Source organism: Peromyscus eremicus, chromosome 4, assembly GCF_949786415.1.
Source record: "Peromyscus eremicus chromosome 4, PerEre_H2_v1, whole genome shotgun sequence".
NCBI lineage: Eukaryota > Metazoa > Chordata > Mammalia > Rodentia > Cricetidae > Peromyscus > Peromyscus eremicus.
The window spans coordinates 122559214-122579505 of NC_081419.1; the positions used below are offsets into that span (position 1 = coordinate 122559214).

At 44.1% G+C, this 20292-nt stretch overlaps 2 protein-coding genes across 5 annotated transcripts in view; one reads left to right on the forward strand and one right to left on the reverse strand.

The window, feature by feature from the left end:
• The first annotated feature begins 1670 nt into the window (after positions 1-1670).
• Positions 1671-14647, forward strand: Gzf1 (GDNF inducible zinc finger protein 1). Of its 2 annotated transcripts, none has more exons than XM_059261577.1 (6): positions 1671-1798; positions 5191-6559; positions 8600-8694; positions 9986-10153; positions 11592-11749; positions 12458-14647. In XM_059261577.1, exons 2-6 carry the CDS (start codon positions 5202-5204, stop codon positions 12797-12799), a joined length of 2121 nt encoding a protein of 706 aa, XP_059117560.1. In that variant the 5' UTR covers positions 1671-1798; positions 5191-5201; the 3' UTR covers positions 12800-14647. The 2 variants fall into 2 exon arrangements, with proteins under 2 accessions (XP_059117560.1, XP_059117561.1); XM_059261578.1 differs by lacking the exon at positions 1671-1798 and adding an exon at positions 1813-1888.
• Positions 14648-16116: 1469 nt separating this feature from the next.
• Positions 16117-20292, reverse strand: part of Napb (NSF attachment protein beta) — a 51694-nt gene continuing 47518 nt past the window's right edge. For all 3 annotated transcript variants that reach the window (XM_059261581.1, XM_059261580.1, XM_059261579.1), the window contains one exon: positions 16117-19938. In XM_059261581.1, the coding sequence (XP_059117564.1) occupies positions 19828-19938 (111 nt within the window). In that variant the 3' untranslated portion in view covers positions 16117-19827. The remainder of the gene's footprint in view (positions 19939-20292) is intronic.

Consider the following 20292-nt stretch of genomic DNA (forward strand, 5'->3'; position numbering starts at 1 on the left):
TTGGCTCCTTAACACATCTTGCAAGTATTACATTATTCAAAGTCACAGAAAGTGGTTTCCAAGTTACACAAAATGGTTTTACTTATGTTCCCAACAGAGTTGTAAAACAAGATTTAATTCTTCTGTGTAGCAAAGCAGTTATAGCTTATTACACATGTTATACATATATATTTCAAGATACAATCATCAAATATAATTTAGTGGCATTCCCATACATAGTTTAAACTAATTTTATCTTGTAATTGAACCTTTATTTCAGGTAATTGGTTTAATTCAAAGAACTAGATTGCCTCTCTGCAGCAGGGGCTAGTTTAAATAAGAGCAAGTTATTTGCAAAGTTGAAGAAGCTATCAATCCTGGTGGGCATTTCTAGTTGAAATAGGCAGCTTCCACAACCTAGAGAAAGACAGGATCTGTATGCAGACAGAAGTTAGTCTTCTAGAGGATTACACACATTTCAAAGAGAAGGAAAAGCACCATCTCACTATACTAAATGCTCAACAAAGGGAGAGAGTGACCAGAGACCATCTATTCTCAGCAGGAAGAGGTCTTGTTGGCTGGTAGCAGTACAGAGGCAACTTGGTAAAGCTTTAGCAGTGGTTGGAAGCCTCAAGCATGATCACTGTTTAACAAACTGGAAATCTAAGGCAGTACTGTTGGGGAATATTATTTTAAGGTGTGTTACTTTTGTTTGTGCTGCATTTGTTTAATTCTGTGAAGCTGTGTTACTATGCCTGTCTAAAAAAACCTGATGGTCTAAATAAAGAACTGGCCAATAGCAAGACAGGAGAAAGGATAGACAGGGATGGCAGGCAGAGATTATAAATAGAAGGAAGAAATGTGGGAAGAAGGACCTAAGATCTAGCAGCCAGAGGAGGAGGATGACTCCAGGGGCCAGCCACAGAGTAAGAAACAAAGAAAGGTATACAGGAATAGAACGGGAAAAGCCCAGAGGGAAAAGGTAATCAGGATAAGTTAAGGAAAGCTGGCTAGCAACTAACTAAGCCAAGCTAAGGCCAGGTATTCATAAGCAATAATAAGCCTCCCTGTGTGACTTATTTGGGAGCTGAGTGGCCGGCTACCCCAAAAAGCCCCCCCCCCCCCCCAACAACACAGGACTTCCAAATTACCAAGTTTTAAGACCAAGGATGGGTCAGGCGTGGTGGCACACACCTTTAATCCCAGCACTCAGGACGCAGAGGCCAGCCTGGTCTACAGAGCTAGTTCCAGTACAGCCTAAACAAAAACCAAAACACACACACACACACACACAAGATCACGGGGATGGGATTTGGACGGAAGGATTCAAAGAATACAAGGCTGAGCCATCCTTTCCACCACACCACAGCGAGCATGGCCGCAGCCCTATGGCGAGACCTGGACCACCCCGGCACCCAGGAGGGCCTAAAAGTTCAACGACCGGGACAAGAACGCATTTAACGTGGCGGGAGGTTGTTCCAACTTGGCCAACTAACACCGCCCACCACCACCACCACCACCACCCCGCCCCCCGCCATTGCTGTCTTCTGCGCAGGCGCAGCCTTGGCTCAATGCAGGTGACAGATCCCGGAGCTACCAGCCGGTCGCCCTGCCCCAAATCACGTAAGACCACGCAACACAACGGCCGGAACCGCCTCTGCAGCTGGACGTGCGCGCGCAGCGCCTGTCTTGCCTGCGGGGGGCGGGGCCCATCAGGGGGCGGGGCGCGCTCGTGGCGACCAATCGGTGGACCTTTGAGGCCCGCTGTTCCTGCGGGCCTGGTCCTGGATACGGGCCCGGCGGAGGCACCGAGTGCGAGGTGAGTGTGTTGTCGACCGTCTGGCTTCCAGGTTGTCCTCCGCCTGCTGTGCCTTGGAACGGCGGGCTGTGGGGACCCAGACCGAGAGGGGTAGACTGGACCCCTTTGGCTCTGGAGGCCGGAGTCGGGGACGAGGGGCTGGGTCCTGGCCGCAAGAGTTCCTTCTCCCTGAAGCTTTGGAGGATCCTTGGTCGTTGGGACTCTGGGGGATCACAGTGGGGACGAAGGTGGTGCGTGCGGTCAGAGAGGCCACAGCTACCCATACTACTTTATACCCTGAGTGAGAGGCAGGATCCCTGTAGGGTGGACAGGCTGCGGAGAGCAGCGTCTCCTGGAGGCCTAGCCTGGGAGTCCGGAGATACTTGGCGACCTTGGTGAGGATGCTTGGCCCATCCAGAGGCGGCCGAATGCCAATAAGTTACAGTGGAACACAGCTGTCACCAGGCCACAAATAGTCGCTGGGACTTGACCGGTGTCTGCCCTCGTGGGAGGTAAACGGGGAAATCTGCTCAGAATCTCCTTGATTGATAGTGAAGTCGCTGCCAGGTCTCCTGGAAGAACTCAAGTTCCCTTGAGGAGGCAAGGCAAGGTGTTAGGAAGTTAGACTGGCCATATGAGCATTAGGTAGAGGGGTCAGTAGCCTTTGTCCCCAGGCTGGGACCGGGTGTTGGGTCCTGGAATCGCACAAGTAACCAAGAGCAGACCACCGAAGTTTATTAAGCAACTTTATTCAAGAACACCGCGGTGGGAAAACTTCTAACTAGTTAGAAATTATTTGGTTCTGTGACCCAGAGAAAGGGCTATAAGCTTCTTTTTATAGTCAAAGGTTGTACACAGGACAGAAAGTAAATGGGACCCACAGCATCTTGGCCTCTGAGCGTCTAGGGAGTGTTATCATCTGAGCTTCATCTCAGGAATGTTGACCTGAGCTCCAACTACAGGATTTAAGACCTCTGATTACAGGGTGTTAGTTCAAAATGTTTACATAGTCCGTGGGTTCCTTTAAATTGCCTTTCCCTTGTCTGGGAGAATGCAGGGCAAAGGGTTTTCAAAGCGGCTGTCCGTCATAATACACTCAGAAATATGCATATAGGCTATAAGCATACATTTTTTTTTCATATTCCTGGGCTCTTCATGGGGACTCTGAAGAGCATCGGCTCACCAGTACTTCTTCAGGTCTCCTTCACCCCAGTATTTCCTTTACTTAAGCTTCCTCAATATGTGGTGTTTCCTGTGAAGTCCCCTTCAGTCCTTCCACAGGTGCTGATTTTTTAACAATTGCACTCCCTAGGAGAATCTTCTCTGTGGTTGAGACTGGGTACTGTGGGTAGTGGTCCCTTGCATAAGATGGACAGGCAATGGTGAAGGAGATCAGCAGGAGTGCCCTGGATAGTGGAGAATTGGAAACCAAATCGAACCTGGAAAGGGAAGTTAGATTCAGGGACAGAGGTTTCTGAGAAGAGTCCACAGAGTAGAAAACGTGAAATTGGGCTAGCATTTTAGAGTCCAGGAGAAGAGATCTGGGGGATATGGCAACTGCAGGGGAAGCATCCTTCATTTGGTGAGGCTGGGGTGAGGGATGTGTTGAGAAACTTCAGTTAAACATAGACAGGGCCATGAGGATTAGGTTCAAGACCCCATCAGCCAGTTAACCAATTATCTTACTAGCTTGTCACCTGTAAGATGAGGTGCCATCAGTACCTTTACAAGTATGTAGGGAGCCCTCCACAAGCCGGCAAATGTCAGGCCAGCTGGACCTGTTTGGTATGTTGTGCTCCTTAAAGCCTCAGGATAACAGGGCCTTCCAAGAGGAGGAAGTGAAGGTTCAGAGAGACTCTAACCTGCTCGGGGTAACACAGTTTATAAAAGCTATGGAATTTCATTTCAGGAGAGTAACTCAATTTACCGGGTACTTAAGGACACTGGAAATGAGGATTGGGTTTTGAACTATTTTTCCAGGAAATACTCACAGTTTTCAGTGGTAGAAGTGATTATCAAAAGACTGTTTCTTGCTCAAAGAACTAGACATAAATTTTCCTGTATCTTTGGCATATGTCTCTGAGTAGATTAGAAAATGAGCTTGATAAGCAAATTGTTGTCTTAATGAGTTTCACTAAAGGTAAACTAATCATTTGTGCTTATCATTGGAGGAAAGTCTTGCCAGTATTGTTTTCATAAGAATATTATCTCATGAAAGGTATTTAGGAGCTTTAGAAAACTGCTAAGAATGAAGTATAATTTGACTCTATGTCTATGTGTGAGGTTATTTTTTTAAGATTCATTTTGTTTTTAATAATGTGCATATTTCTTTGTTGGGAGTATGGGCATGTGAATACAGATGCCTGAGAAGTTAAATCCCCTAGAATTAGAGTTAGAGGCAGTTATGAGTCACCCAATGTGAGTGCTAAGAAGTAAACTTGGGACCTCTGCAAGATCAGTATGTGCTCTTAACTGCTGAGCCATCTCTCTAGCCCTGTCTGTGTACTTTGTTTGTTTGCTTGCTTTTGTTGTTTTGAGATAGGTTCTCATATATAGTTCAGGCTAGTCTCAGAGTTGCTGTGTAGCTGAGATTGGTTTGAGCTGATCTTCCTGTCTCTGCCTTTTTTTTTTTTTTAAAGATTATTTATTTATTATGTATATAGTGTTCTGCCTGCAGGCCAAAAGAGGGCACCAGATTGTAGCTTGAGTTTTCCTGCCTGGCCCACAGTCAGGACAAATCTCTCTCACCTGCCAGTCCCACAGCCGCTCAAACCTGACCAAGTAAACACAGAGACTTATATTGGTTACAAACTGTATGGCCGTGGCAGGCTTCTTGCTAACTGTTCTTATAGCTTAAATTAATCCATTTCTAGTAATCTATACCTTGCCACGTGGCTCGTGGCTTACCGGCATCTTCACATGCTGTTTGTCATTGTGGCGGCTGGCAGTGTCTCTCTGACTCAGCCTTCCACTTCCCAGCTTTATTCTCCTCCTTGCCCCGCCTATACTTCCTGCCTAGCCAACGGCCAATCAGTGTTTTATTGACTAATCAGCAACACATTTGCCATACAGAACATCCCACAGCACCAGATCTCATTACAGATGGTTGTGAGCCACCATGTGGTTGCTGGGAATTGAACTCAGGACCTCTGGAAGAACAGCCAGTGCTCTTAACCGCTGAGCCATCTCTCCAGCCCCTGTCTCTGCCTTCTAAATGCTGGATTGTACATGGGGTTAAAGATCACACTACCACATCCAGCTGCTATTTGAATCTTTCTTTTTGAGAAAAGTTGGGTTTGTTAATTACTATTTATTTTCTCAAGAACTAATGTAACCCTCATAATTTCAAGTCCTTTTTTTTTTCAGGGATTATTCATACATGAGCTAATTAATTCTTGTTTTTGTTATCCAAGCTGTTCTTGGAATGAAGATGGAAAGTAGCACAGTTTTGCTGGAATCAAAATCTTCACCGTTGAACCTTCTGCATGAGATGCATGAGCTCCGACTTCTGGGCCATCTGTGTGATGTCACAGTCAGAGTAGAGTATCAGGGTGTCCGTGAAGACTTCATGGCCCATAAAGCAGTGCTGGCAGCCACCAGCAAGTTTTTTAAGGAAGTGTTCCTGAACGAGAAGAGTGTAGACAGTACCAAGACTAACGTCTGTTTAAATGAAGTTCAGGTTGATGACTTTGCTTCATTTCTGGAGTTTGTCTATACTGCCAGGGTGCAGGTAGAGGAAGATCGAGTGCAGCGGATGCTAGAAGTGGCTGAAAAGCTAAAGTGTTTGGACCTGTCTGAAACATGCTTACAGCTAAAGAAGCAGATGCTGGAGTCAGTCCTTTTGGAATTACAGACTTTCTCTGAGTCTCAGGAAGTGGAGGCCAGCAGTGGCCCCCAGGTGAGTGTGACCCCCAGCTCCAAAGCAAGTGTACCAGGAGAGGATGCTCACTCCAACGGCGTTGTAGATTCCTCTGACTATCCCATAGAGAGATTGGACAATGGCCTTTTGCCAGAAACGCCGTCCAAGAAGTGCAAGGAGAAACTGGACAAGAAGAAAGATGTGGCTAAGCCTCCCTACCCTAAAATCGGAAGAGCTAGTGGGAGGCTGGCTGGAAGAAAGGTGTTTGTGGAAATCCCTAAAAAGAAATATACAAGAAGGCTCCGAGAACAGCAGAAAAGTGCAGAGGAAGCTGCAGAGAACGACAGGTGTCCCCAGGACCAAACCCCAGACGATGAAAGGACAGAGACAGAGCCAGCTTCCAAAAGTGAGGCTTGCCCTGCTAGTGTGGAACTGGAGGAAGGCCTGCAGAAACAGGAGGGGATGAAGGAGGAGGAAGAAGGGAAGGATGGGGAGAAGAAGAATAACTTCCAGTGCACAGTCTGTGAGAAGTCCTTCCTGTATGAGAAGAGTTTCCTGAAACATATCAGGCTCCACTATGGTGTGACCACGGAGGTAGTGTACCGATGTGACACTTGTGGCCAGACCTTCGCCAACCGCTGCAACCTGAAGAGCCACCAGCGCCACGTGCACAGCAGTGAGCGCCACTTCCCATGTGAGATGTGTGCAAAGAAGTTCAAGCGTAAGAAGGACGTGAAACGGCATGTCCTCCAGGTGCATGAGGGTGGCGGCGAGCGGCACCGATGTGGCCAGTGTGGCAAGGGCCTGAGCTCCAAGACTTCTCTGCGGCTGCACGAGCGCACACACACGGGTGACAGGCCCTATGGCTGCACCAATTGTGAGGCCAAGTTCTCGCAGCCCTCGGCGCTCAAGACCCACATGAGGTGCGGCTGCCTGGGAACATTGCTGTGTGGAGCAGGGCTGGCCTGCATGCAGGGATGTGGGTTCCCAAGTGCTAAGGTGCACTGCGTGTTGGAGATGGCTTTAGGACTTGGACCAGCATGTCTGTGTCTGTTGATCTTCATTTCCCCACTGGTGCCGTCTACGGCTTGGGAAATTGAGGCAACTTTGAATCCTCTTTGGAGGTGTGGAAGTATGGGAAATGGTTCTTCAGCTTCTCCTTTTGCCCTGCCTCCCAAGCATAGAGGCCCTGGCACAGCAGAGCCATCTAGAACTCTAGGTGCTGTGTGCCTCCAGGTGCTCTGTACTTGAACAAGAGCTGGGCTTTTTCTTCACTCAGTTCCAGTGAAGTTCTACGAGGTGATAAGTCGTCTGTAGGGCACTTCTCTAGTGGTCTTTTAGTTCTTAGGGCTTGGAAAGTACCATTCATTGGTTGATCTAAGAATGAGGATCTAAGAGTCAGACAACACTTTTTAATTTTTTTAAAAAGATGTGTTTGTTTTTATTTCATGTATATGGTGTTTTGCCTGTACGTGTACCATGTAAATGCCTGGTGCCCTCAGAGGTCAGAAGGCAAATGTCAGATGCCCTGGAACTGAAGTAACCAATGGTTGTGAGCCACATGTGCGTGCTGGGAACTGAGCGCTGGTCCTCTGCTATAGCAGCAAGTGCTCTTAACTGCTGAGCCATCTCTTCAGCCTCTGAATAATGCTTTCTATTTGTTTTCAGACTATAGGTGGATAGTGAGTTCTTATATTTAACTTTCTTTATAGTTTTTTCTTTGTTGTTGTTTTAGACCAGCAGATCTCAACCTGTGACAAGTCACAACCCCTTTGGAGGGGTGTCCAACAACTTTTTCACAGAGGTTGCATATCAGATATTTATATTACAATTCACAAAAGTAGCAAAATTACAGTAATGAAGTAGCAATGAAAATAGTTTTATGGTAGGGGGTCACCGCAATATGAGGAACTGTATTAAAGGGTCACGGCATTAGGAAGGTTAAGAACCACTGTTTTAGGCAGTTTCTCACTGTTTCATCCTTGTTGGTCTGAACTGGGCTACATAGACTATGCTTGCTTTGAATTTTCAGAGATGGGCCTGCCTCTGCCTTGCAAGTGCTGGGATCAAAGGCGTGGGCCACTTTATACTTCTAAGTCTATACGTTCTCATACCAGTCAAGCAGTTGAATTTTCTACTGTACTCTACCTTTGCCTTCCAACCTAGAACAGACTGTGGGGACGGAACAAGGTGTCTGTCATCTTTCAGTTTGCCTGAGTTCAAAGTACTTGTGTGGAATGTACTCAGCAGATCGTGGCTGAGTGCTACACCATGCTGATTGTAACTGAAATACTCCTGTGTGGTTCTCAGCAGCTTGAGAGCAGTTTCTCTCTTTAGACTGACTGACTGGTCATGTGTTAGGAAATGATGGTAAAATGTTCGGTCATATGGTACTTTGTCAGCAGAAGTTCCTAAGGTTATTCCAAATGAGGAAGCTTCAAATATTAAGTGATACCCTTTAATACTAAAATATGTGAAGGCACACTCTCTGCCTTCCACTGCTTCCCAGCATAAATAAGGCCCTGGAGAGATGTAGGAGCTGCTCAGTGGTTCTACCCTGGTATATGGAACTAAGTGGAGATATCAATCATTGGATCTTGCACAGAAACTCCATTTGTGTTGGGATGTATGGTAAACTCTTTTTTTGTTTGTTTGCTTCCCCCCCCCCCCCCGTGATGGGGTTTTTCTATATAGCCCTGGTCTTCCTGGAACTTGCTCTATATACCAGGCTGGCCTCAAAATCAGAGATTTACCTGCGCCTGCCCCCCAAGTGCTGGGATTAAAGGTGTGGACCACCCTCCAACCCCCAGCATATGGTGAACTCTTGACCTGCCCAACCAGTCATTTTTCTCAGCTGTCTTGGAGGAAATGGTTTTTACACAATACAGAGGAAATTGGAAATTGTATTGCAAAGTGACCTTTGAAATATGCCCTGAGTTATCATCTGAATGTTGTACTTTCAGAATTCATACAGGGGAAAGGCCTTTTGTCTGTGATGAATGTGGTGCAAGATTCACTCAGAACCACATGCTGATTTATCATAAAAGGTGCCACACAGGTAAATACCCACGCTCTTGTGATTGACTGTCTTTCCTAGCCATAGAAGAAAATTGCAGTTGCTTATTAGAAGTTGGCATCCACCACAGCAGTGCAGGTTATGAAGCTTTTCCATCTAGTAAGGGAGAATTGCAGATAGACCTGCTGCCTGTACTGTGCTGTACATGTGGCATGGTCTGTGCCATGAGGCGCTAAAACGGGGCACACAGGTCTTAGATATCTAGAGGTATGAGACAGTTCTTATTGTTGTAACTCTTAGTCCATTTCCAGGAGTCTGTCCTAAAGAAATTATCCAAAAACCTGAGAAAAGCTGTGTGATCAGCTCTCTTCTTGCTATGTTTACTTACAGAACTGGGAACAACACAATGGGCCAACCTCAAGGAAATGTTTCAGTGGGCTGGAAATCCATGCCCCAGCTCATGACATGGCCTCAGAGGAAGGCCTCTTGAATTGCACGGGCACATCTGTGCTTGAATGTTGACTATAGCAATGAACAGTTAAGCATGGTCAGTGCCAACTGTGAAAACCTGGGCAGAAACCAGGAGCAAATACATACATGATAAATAATCATATTTAGATATGAGATTACCTCTATTTCTAAAAATCATTGTGATAGTTTACCATGAGAGGGACAGTTTCAGTTGGCTTTATTCTGGTTCAGCATTGCAGTCCTGTGGTTGAAATGTTGATGTAAACCGTATAGGGCACAGAACCTAGTCTATCACTGTGTACTGTACGCACTCACCCAGGTCTTCCTTTGCTTACATTATTTACAGCTAAGCACTCACACAGGCGTCAGGGTCACATACAGTCCTGACAGATGAGGTGTGGACCATGTGTTGCTGGAATGTAGACCACCAGTGCAAGCTGTGGAGGAGTCGGTCTCACATCACAGACTTAACTAGACTTCGTCATTATATATGACTGCTAATGTGTTAAATTTTATGAAAGCCAATGTTTTAATATTTGTAAAGCCAGGGGCACACCAGTTGACTGTATGAGTGAGTTGGGAGAATAAACAAAGAACTTAAAAGTACAAAAAGTGAGATGTCATTGAAATTGTCCTGTAGTCTAGTCCAATGGATTACTAGTACAATTGGATTACTAGTACAATTGGATTACTGTTTGGATTTCCTAGGATAGTCACCACTTTTAGCAAGTAGCAGGCGTAATATGTTTGATGTTTAATTAGAAGTGTCCAATGCTGTTTGCCAAGGTGTAGAGAGACGACCAGCTCTTCCGGGTGTTTTTAATGACTATTATTTCTACTTTTGTCTCATCTTTTCATGTAGGTGAAAAGCCTTTTATGTGTGAGACATGTGGCAAGAGTTTTGCTTCTAAGGAGTACTTAAAACACCATAATAGAATCCACACTGGATCTAAACCCTTTAAATGTGAAGTGTGTTTTCGGACCTTTGCCCAGCGGAATTCCCTTTACCAGCATGCTAAAGTCCACACAGGTATGGCTGCATAGTACCAGAGAAGAGTTCAGTCTGGCAAGGAAAACAGTTCACAAGTTTTAGATTTATTAGCAAATCACTTGGAGAGTGTCACTTTGGTGTGATTATGACTATAATAACTTCCCAGGGATGACTGATAGTGGATCAGTTTCCCAGGGTTTATTCTCTCATGGTGGGAAAAGCATGGCCAGGTTCATGGCAGCAGCAGCTTATAGGGGTTCCTCACATTATGTAGACTAGAGAGAGCTAGCTGGAACCAGAGGCTAGTAGAATCCTAAAGATACACGTTCTACTTCCAGCCAGTTCCAGAAAGATTCCACAGCCTTCAAAATAGTGAACAGCATTAAGAACATGACCCTGTGAGGCACATTTCAAATTCATTCTGAATCAGAAGCTTTAGGAGACAAAAATGGTCAAACTTTGTTATAATAGCATTTTTAAAGTGATTTTTTGAAGTTAAAGTATAATTACATATGATAGTATTTTTAAACCTTTTTACCTCCTCTAGGGCTTATTATTGCTATATGAATGCTGTGCCACTACATTAATTCATGGACCCTATTTTTTGTCTTCTTTTTTGAGGTAGATTTTCACATAGCTCTTGAACTTGTTATGTAGCCCAGAATGACCTTCAAATCCCGAGCCTCCTCCCTCTACCTCTCAAGTGCTGAGGTTACTGGCCTGGCTTCCCACCTAGTTTTCATGCTTTTGAGTTTGTAGTTTCTGATTTATTTGTTGTTGTTTTAACTAAGTTTATTTTGTACAATATGTGGTGGGTGACTAAGTGCCCTGACACATGTGGAAGCCAGAGGACAACTTGTGGGAGTTGGTTCTTGCCTTTCCCCATGTGGGTCCTACAGATTGAACTCAGATGCTCCAGCTTGGTGGCAGGTGCCGTTACTCACTGAGCCACCTGGTAGGCCCAGTTTGTGGTTTTGATAAAGTGAAAAATGAGAACACTTTAGTATGCAAATGGGGGAGAGTCTGTTGGCAGCATGGGGTGTTTATTGAAAGGGCACATAGCTTCCTGTGGTATGACAGCTTGATTATGGATGTTTGTATGGATTCGCATCCTCCAGATACAAACAGGGATAAAGAATGGATGTTAGTATACATATGTGCACACACACATGTTATGTATGTGTGTGTTTATTTAGGACAGTTCATTACTATGAATAGTAGGTTTGTATTTCACAGATACAATGTCAGCTGCATACACAGAACTGACCTATTTTTAGTACAATTTTAAGTTCTTGGTTATTGTAGTATTATAGTGCACTGGCGCTTCTGCCAGGTGTCTCTCCCTTGAGTCATTGTAATATTGCTTTCCCTTTGGGGGAGTGCTCAAGACTATCCAGGGAATGCAGATGTGTATCCAGAGTTAAATAAAGTGGACTGAAGAGGTCATTGAGTAGTTTCCTTCTCTTTCTGTGTTCAGGAGAGCGGCCTTATTGTTGTGACCAGTGTGGGAAGCAGTTCACCCAGGTAAATGCCCTCCAGCGCCACCATCGAATCCACACAGGCGAGAAACCATTCATGTGCAATGCGTGTGGACGGACATTTACTGACAAGTCCACTCTCCGGAGGCACACCTCAGTAAGTGATGGGTAGGCTGCTTAAAAACAAAGCCCTCTGCTCTGTAGGTTGCTAACCCTGAAAGCCTGTCATTATTCCGGTCCAGAGGGTCAGAGATGGTAGCAGGTTCTCTCTGGGGGTGTCCTGCAGTGACATCCAGGGAATAAGGTAAAGGGGTAAGGCCCCCTACTGCCAAGTCTATGCCAAACACTTCCCTAAAGTGGCTGCTGTGCCAGGCAGATATTTGGTAATTAGTGCAGGGGTGATTCACTAGAAAGCAGATTTAAAAGGCAGGGAGAGCTTTTGTTTCATCTCCTTAATATTTACTTTTTGATTGATAGACAGTCTAACACTGTAGTCCAGGCTGACCTCAGACTCATGCATGACCCTCCTATACGCCATAGTTTTGTTTAATGAGAGTGTGCCACGCTGCCAGGCCCTGAAGAGAGCATGTTGTTTTAAAAGATGCATGTGTGCCGGGCGGTGGTGGCGCACGCCTTTAATCCCAGCACTCGGGAGGCAGAGCCAGGCGGATCTCTGTGAGTTCGAGGCCAGCCTGGACTACCAAGTGAGTTCCAGTAAAGGCGCAAAGCTACACAGAGAAACCCTGTCTCGAAAAACCAAAAAAAAAAAAAAAAAAAAAAAAAGATGCATGTGTTATTAATAAGTATCTGTAAATTGGGAGACTTAGAGACACATGTAGTGACTTTTGTTTTGTTTTATTTGTAGATACATGATAAGAATACGCCGTGGAAGTCTTTCCTTGTCATTGTAGATGGCTCCCCCAAGAATGATGAAGGACATAAGACAGACCAACCCGATGATGAATGTGCATCACCGAAACTTTCAGATAGATTACTATCTTTTGGTGAAAATAGCCATTTTAACAACCTACTGGAAGTTCAAGGTAACGTGCCTGCCATGCAGGAGAATAGTTCTACAGACACTACTTGCAAAGCCGTGGTGTCTCAGGATGCTCTGCTCACCACTGCCATCAGTGAGCTTAGTGAGCTGACTCCACAGACAGGCCCAATGCCTACACACCTTCCCTCGTTGACCAACATGGAGTGAGAGCTTGAAGTTGTGTGCCAAACAGTCTGTGTGATTGCTGTATTCCAGGTAATGCCAGGGGCTAAGAAAAAAAGTTGTCTGTGCAAATACACAGACAAGACTGGCCTTGACATTTCCCCAGACTTCCATGACCTTGCACGTCTGTATCACACTTAAAGCTTTTCCATAAACATTCTGATCTGCATGATCTCAGCTACATTTCATCAACAAACATGGCAGTTAGCATAGCTCACTGAAGCCTGGTGTAGCTACACATGTCAATTACACTAATGCTTGATGTCTAAACCATTGCTTGTCTTAATCACAGTACACAGCATTGACCCAACTTAGGAAAGTGCTGTTTGTGGTCTCCTGGTCTTGCCCTGCCTTATATTTCCATGTGTGTTTACTTCACTCTGATCCTTTTAGGGCATTTTTCTACAAAGTTAAAGTAAAACTGGGGCCACTTATTTCAGCTGTTTCTTCCTTACTGAAATAAAAGCAAATTTGTTTTGGGGACCCTAAGATGGGACTGAAAAAGTAAATGATTGCATTTGTTCTTCCCCAACCCCCTATTTGTACGCACGAAAAGAGGAATGACAGAGTGAACGTTTTCAGTGTAGTAACTCAGCATGTGTGCAGGTAGGGAGTCTGTCATAAAATTCAACCTGGGATGAGATGTGGCTGTTCAGTTTCATTCCCTAAATCAGAAAAAAAGCTGTCCTACCAAAGAATCTAGCAAAATAGTTGTCTCGTTTGCAGAGGCGTGAGAAATAAAGAGGCGTCAGAGCATTTGACTAGTCACATTTTCACAACCAGCATGCTGAGTGAGCCTGGCAAATCTCAAGTACTTCTGCCAGGCTTTTCTATAACGTCCAGAGTCCCAAAATACCCATTTCCATAGTGGACGGTGACACAGACTAGTAACAAATGTGCCTCTTTAGGAGGAGCATGTAAGAATCTAGAGCGGTGGTTTTCAACATATGGGTAGTGAGACCCCTTTTGGGGTCAAACGATCCTTTCATAAAGTTGCATATCATATTTACATTACAATTAAGAGTAGTAGCATTAAAAGGTTGCAGCATTAGGAAGGTTGAGAACCACTGATCTAGAGGGTACCAGAAGCCTTGGCATGCTCAATTCCTATGCCTTAACAAATGGATAAAGAACGAGGAATGTTGTCTCAAATGTTCCTTTGACTTTCTTATGCTGAATTTAATTATTGCTCAACAAACTTCACTATGAAAATTGCAGTTTGTGGCATTTGCTATTCCTGATGTATGGTTGCAGGGCCTTGGGTATGTGGACACTTGCTACCTGTGACCCTTAATCATTAATTTTAAGAGCGCCTTAATGGGAGAATTATCTGCTCTAGTTGTTCTGTTTTTAACTTACTAAGCTTGCTGTGAGAACACTCTGGTTTCTAGGAGGAAGGTATCTTAAGTTCAGGGTGAAGACAGAGCACTATGATAGAAACTGAAAGTTCTTTCCTAGTGCTAACTTTGTGGTAACACCTTAAAAAAGCTGTTGAAGCCACCAAAAGGTGTTCCAGAGACTTGTAATATTTCAAACTTGCTCTTGAAGGTTCAGGGCTGAATTATCTCACATTCAGTTATGACCTGGCTCTCCTAGTTGTGTTTACAGACAAAAACAAACAAAACAATAGACTAGTGACTGGCACATGACCATTTCAACTGGTTAAGCAAACCTGCCCAGCTGATGTACTGTGTTATGGAATAAAGTCATCTTGATGAGAAGGAATTTAAACAATAGATTATTTTGTTACCTACTGGAAGAACTGTCTTGAATTTGTTTCTTTAGAAATTCTAAATAAAATTGTTTAATGTTAATAAATGTCTTTGTAAAGGTTCTGCAATTCTAAATTTATTTACATTACTATAACAGGGTCTGTAGAGAAAAAGATTCTTAACTGAAATTAGTCTAATTTGTTTAATAGCATAAACATTAAAACTTAAAATCAAGGTTTGTAGACTTCTAGTTATATAATCACCACAGGTGATTGACTTAAGTTCTTGAACTCCACAGTGGCAGATAGAATGGCACCTGCTCAGCAGTGGCCAGTGTCGAAGTCACAGCAGGCACTGAGTGACCACTTTGCTATAAAGGTTTTTGTCTCTTCCCAAGAGAGGAAGTTGATCCCTAAGGACATAAACCTTGGAGTTATTACCACTTTGTGGTGTCTTCCTTTTCTCTGTGAGAAAGCAAGACTGCCTTCAGTGAGTTGGTCCCAAATGTGTTCTGACAGCACACTACTCTCAGAGCATCAGTTAGGGTTACTGAAAAGGCGATCTGGTGCCATTCCAACCATTTTGTGTCACAACATAGTCCAAAGTCCAGAGGGCTCCACAGCCTTTGGTTTTACTAAAGTTTTCTGTAGTAGTTTAAAAAGTGGACCAGGAAGTAGTGAGAACCTTTGGATTTCTGCTGTTAGTAATGATCTAAACAGGATTGTAGATTATAATTTAACTTTCTAAAGATTTTATGTGTACAGGTATTTTGCCTGCACATTTGTTTGTCTGTGTACTGCACGCACACCTGGTACCGGAGGAGACATCAGACACCCTGGAATGGGAATTAGACAGACAGCTGTGAACCACCATGTGGATGCTAGTAATCCAGCCAGGGTCCTCTGGAAGAGGAGCCAGTCCTCTTAATCACCAAGCCTTGTCTCCAGTCACAAGTTTAGCTTGTTTAATGTTACCCCACTGTAACTGTTCACTCTGGCCGTTTGTACAAGCTAATGAAGCCAGGCTCTGACTTCCTTCCGAGTAAGGAAACCAACCAAGGAGAGACACTGGGGTGGCCAGACCTGCAGTGACCAATTTCTGATGGCCAACTGCACACACATTCACTTTAAGTTGGAAATCTGCTTTAACACTGGCAGAGTTCTGTGACTCGGTGGCAAGGGTCTGTACTTCCCACCTCCAAGGGCAACTATAGTTCCTGTGGGGAGACCCGCTTACAAAATTAAGAAGGCCACATATGGCCTTTTCAGGGAAGGGGGACACTGAGCTTCCAGGTCCCTTCCAGAAGTCAACTGTTTCCAGCAGCCACTCTTTTGTCTGCCTTGCAAGTGACTGTGAAGCTCTAAGGATTCAAGGAAGGAAGAGACAGCTTCCCAGCCACTGGCACTTCACTTGCAGCAAGAGAGACACCAGGGTTTCCCTCTAAACCTCAGCCAGCAGAACCATCAGGTGAGCAAGGCACAAAAAGCCAAACATGGGTAATGTCAGTGCTGTAAACCATCTGATGGGAACAACTTCAAAGCAACTAGTTCTAGCTGGAGTCAATTTAGCTAGCAAAGACTAGTCAAACCATTACTGATAATTTCCACTTTATTTACTGTACAAGTTCACATAAAACATTTTTTCAGCTAAGGTAGATTTATTGTTACATGGTTAGTTTTTATAATGTACTCCCCTTGCCTGAGCAACTCAGGACTTCACAGGGCCTGCTACTGGTCACGGCTCACACTGCAGCAGGCAGATCACGGGCATGCTGTGCTGCCAGATCCTCCACAGTCACCAAGGTTTGTATTTGGACATTTTTAAGTGCACAACACCAGAGGGAACAATAAATGCACAAGGGCTGGTGCATATACTTTGGTTATAGTGACACCACCACACATGGTTACAACTGTGCAAAAATACTGTTTTGTGTCATTAAATAAAAAAGGAATTCACACAAGCTATAAAAATGTTGCCACAAAAGCAAAGCTTTTCGACTGACATAACTGTGAACTATCCCCAGATGCTCTCAAGTATGAGAACTACAACAAATGATCACTGTTTTTGTTCATAATAATGTAGAAACCTTGAAAGCCAAAGCCTAGGCATCTTGAGACAATGCACTGCCCTGTGTCCACAGGACATTTGGAGGAAGTAAGCTCGCATACTACTGTCCAGACATTTTCCTCATTCTTTTACCTTCTGCCAGGTCTGTTCTTAGATGACCTTGCTACGATGTTTATTCCAGTTTATTCTGGAAATTATGCTCTTCCTGCCTCAGTCTCCCAAGTGCTGACTGATCTCACTCAGCCTTTCCTTTTTTTTTTGGTTTGTTTTTCGAGATAAAGTCTCACGTTGTAGCTGGAGTTATCTCCAGTCCTGCCCGGGCCGGCAGCCACTCAGACTCAAATAAACACATAGACACTTATATTATTTAAACTGTTTGGCCTAATGGTTCAGGCTTCTTGCTATCTAGTTCTTATATCTTAATTTAACCCATTTCTATTAATCTATATGTTGCCATGTAGCTCGTGGCTTACCGGTACTTTACATCTCGCTTTTCATGGCAGCAGCTGGCAGCTTCTTACTGACTCAGCCTTCTTCCCAGAATTCTCCTCTCTCCTTGTCCTGCCTATACTTCCTGCCTGACTACTGGCCAATCGGCACTTTATTTATCAATCAGTCATCCACAGCACATTGTAACCTACGCTGGCCTGGAATTCACTGGGTAACCCAGGCTGGCCTCAAACTCAAACAGTCCTCTAACTTTAACCTCTTAAATACTATAGGTTTACAAGTGTTCATGATGCTTGACCGAGCACTTAACTTCAGTAAAAGCAAATAACTGCCTAAAAAAATATAAACACTACTTTAAAAACCCAACACTTCTCTCGATAGGTATGTTAGGGAATCATGATGAAAGCTAAACCAAAGTGTCTTACAAGATACCATGTGGTTAAACGGTCACACCAGAAGACTGAATTAGTGAGGGCAGAGTACAGAGACTGACCAGTGTTCAGATGCTCTCCACTGGAACTGACTTAGAGCCATTTACACGCCCCACTTCCAAGGAAGGCTGCCTGTAGTTGGTTGTGAATAAAGCAATAACTCACTTTTCTATAAACCAGACTTTTAAAAAAACTTATTTTTAAGTGTATGCATGTTTTGTCTGCATGTACATCTGTGTACCACATGCATGCCTGGTGCCTGTGGAGGCAAAAAGAGGATGGTCAATCCCTTAGGACTGGAGTTTACAGACAGCTGTGAGTCCCCATATGGTTGCTGGGACTTAAACACGGGTCCACTGGAAGAGTAGACAAGCTATCTCTCCAGCCTCACTCACTCACTTTTCTGTCTTTTTGTAAGAGATTCTGATGGAGTCAAAAAGGATCAGCTAGGCTTGAGTGCAAACTTTACCTTTGGTACAGCCAGCTATCGTTCAGAAACCCCAAAAAGCATTGAAGGGAAAAGGGATTCTCGTCAGATTCTAGGGCACATTCTTTCTTTTCCAGACATACAGAGGCCTTTGAGCTTCCTGCACACACACCGTTACTACCATGAGAGTCTTCACAATGCCTGATAGACACCGACCACCCGTCCTCATGGGACCAATTTCAACTTCATCTCCTAATTTTTTCTTTAATATTTAAAAGATTGATTTATTATTTTACAAATGAGTGTTTTGCCTACATGTATGTATATATTCATTCACCTGTATGTGTTTATCTGTATGCATGTGCTTATTGAGGGCAGAAGAAGGTACCAGAACTCCTGGGGGAACTGGAGTTACAGGTGGCATTGAACTACCCAACAAGGGTGCTGGGCATCAAACTTGGGCCCCCTGGAAGAGCAGGAACCATGTCTCTAGCCCCATCCTGCTACTTCCTTTCCCTTCTGAAAGACGTGACTTTCTTATCTGTCCTCAAACTCTCCTCTTTTAGCCTGGGCCTGGCACGGGAAGAACCACCGACCCTACTCTAGGGCCATCCAAAGATGAAAACACCATTTCAGTGCCATTTCATACCTGATTAATCAGGAGTTTCATTGTCTGTCACATGACAGCAGCACATTAGGACTATGAAGTATTTCTAGTAACACATGCTCTTCAAGCACAAGTCATCTCAGCATACAAATATGCACAGGAGACTCAGGAAGCAAGGCCATGTCTACAGTACTGTATCAGCATATAAAGTAGCAGGGAGTGTCAGAATCTGAAATAACAGCATACATCTTATATAAATCACATGGGACAACAGAGTGCATACACACAAGTGAAATCACACCACCAGTTAAGAAATAAACCAGGGACCATCAGATGCAGGTTAGGTTCTTATCCAACCAGATATAACATAAATTCTTAAGCCACACTGACCCTCACTTAACCACCATGTCCAACAAATGGACACTTAACCACACATATTCTCAAGCTTCAGCTGGAATCTTCTATCCAGCTATGCTCAAGCTTGGCATGACCATGGTCCAGAAGACAATGTGAGGAGTGTATAAATGTGAGAACAAAGGAAATGCCAGTTATAATTTTTATGCAAATATGAAGAAGGGATTTCCATTACGACTAAAAGTGGAAACTCTCGAGAAGGGGAAAAATCCATTTCTCATAGGTTTTGTGTGTAAGTTCAAAATATCAATGAAATCCACCCTGACATTCATCCATACAAGAAACAGGACCACAGGACCTGCCAGCAAGTTCCTTCCCCTTATAATGCAAGTGATGCCAACAGATCCCAGCTATTCTCAGTGTCTGCCATGTATGTGTGAGCATATGGGGCAAAATAAAAAGCAAATGAATTCATCACTAGCACCATCAAAATAACTATAAAAGAAAGCTAGACAGTTTCTACTCAATTACAAACTTATTCCTAATAACCATCCTAAACTAAGCCACTTGTATAAAGGGTCCATCCAATACCAATACACAACGTCTTTGCAAAGCATCTATAAAACTGGGTTGAATACCGGAGTTTAGGAAAAAAGAAAAGCACATGGCAACATTGAACGTGGGCCCTGAAAATATCAGAAGAATAGGAATAAGATTCGGCAGTACGTCTCAGAAAACTATGAGGACTCTGATAAGCATTATATACTTTGGTTGTCTTAACCACCAACTGAATAGAAGCCTCCCATTCTCACAGTAACACAGACATGGCGAGCTGAAACAATACATAAATTGTGTGGCTTATTTACAACAAAATTAAGTCATTAAATGGGCATCCCGGAAAGATCGCCTTGCCTGTAGACAAAACTAAAAAGGAATGAGCTGCATGCCACAAAGATGTCAGCACTTCACTTGAGGTCTCCATCTCCTTCTCCATCCCCTTGGATGGACTTCTTGATTCGAAGCAACATGGTGGTCAGCCACTGATCCAAGCGTGATATTGAGTCAAACTCCTTCACCTGGTTTAAGGAATGAAGAATAGGAATTATACCCCAAAACACATTGAAAACTCAAGATGATAGTGACCTAAGCTGTTTGAAGATGTTACTGAAATAACCCACTGACTTTGATTAGAAATTACTCATTCTAATTTATAACTTTCCTCACTAAAAACAGTTTTCCTAGCTGGGTGGTAGTGGTGCCTGTCTTTAATCCCAGGACTTGGGAGGCAGAGGCAGGCAGATCTCTGTGAGTTTAAGGCCAGTCTGGTTTACAGAATGAGTTCCAGGACAGTCAGGACTGTTGCACAGAGAAAGCCAAGCCAACCAAACAAACAAAAAACACCCCCCGAAACAGTTTTCCTTTTCCTTTAT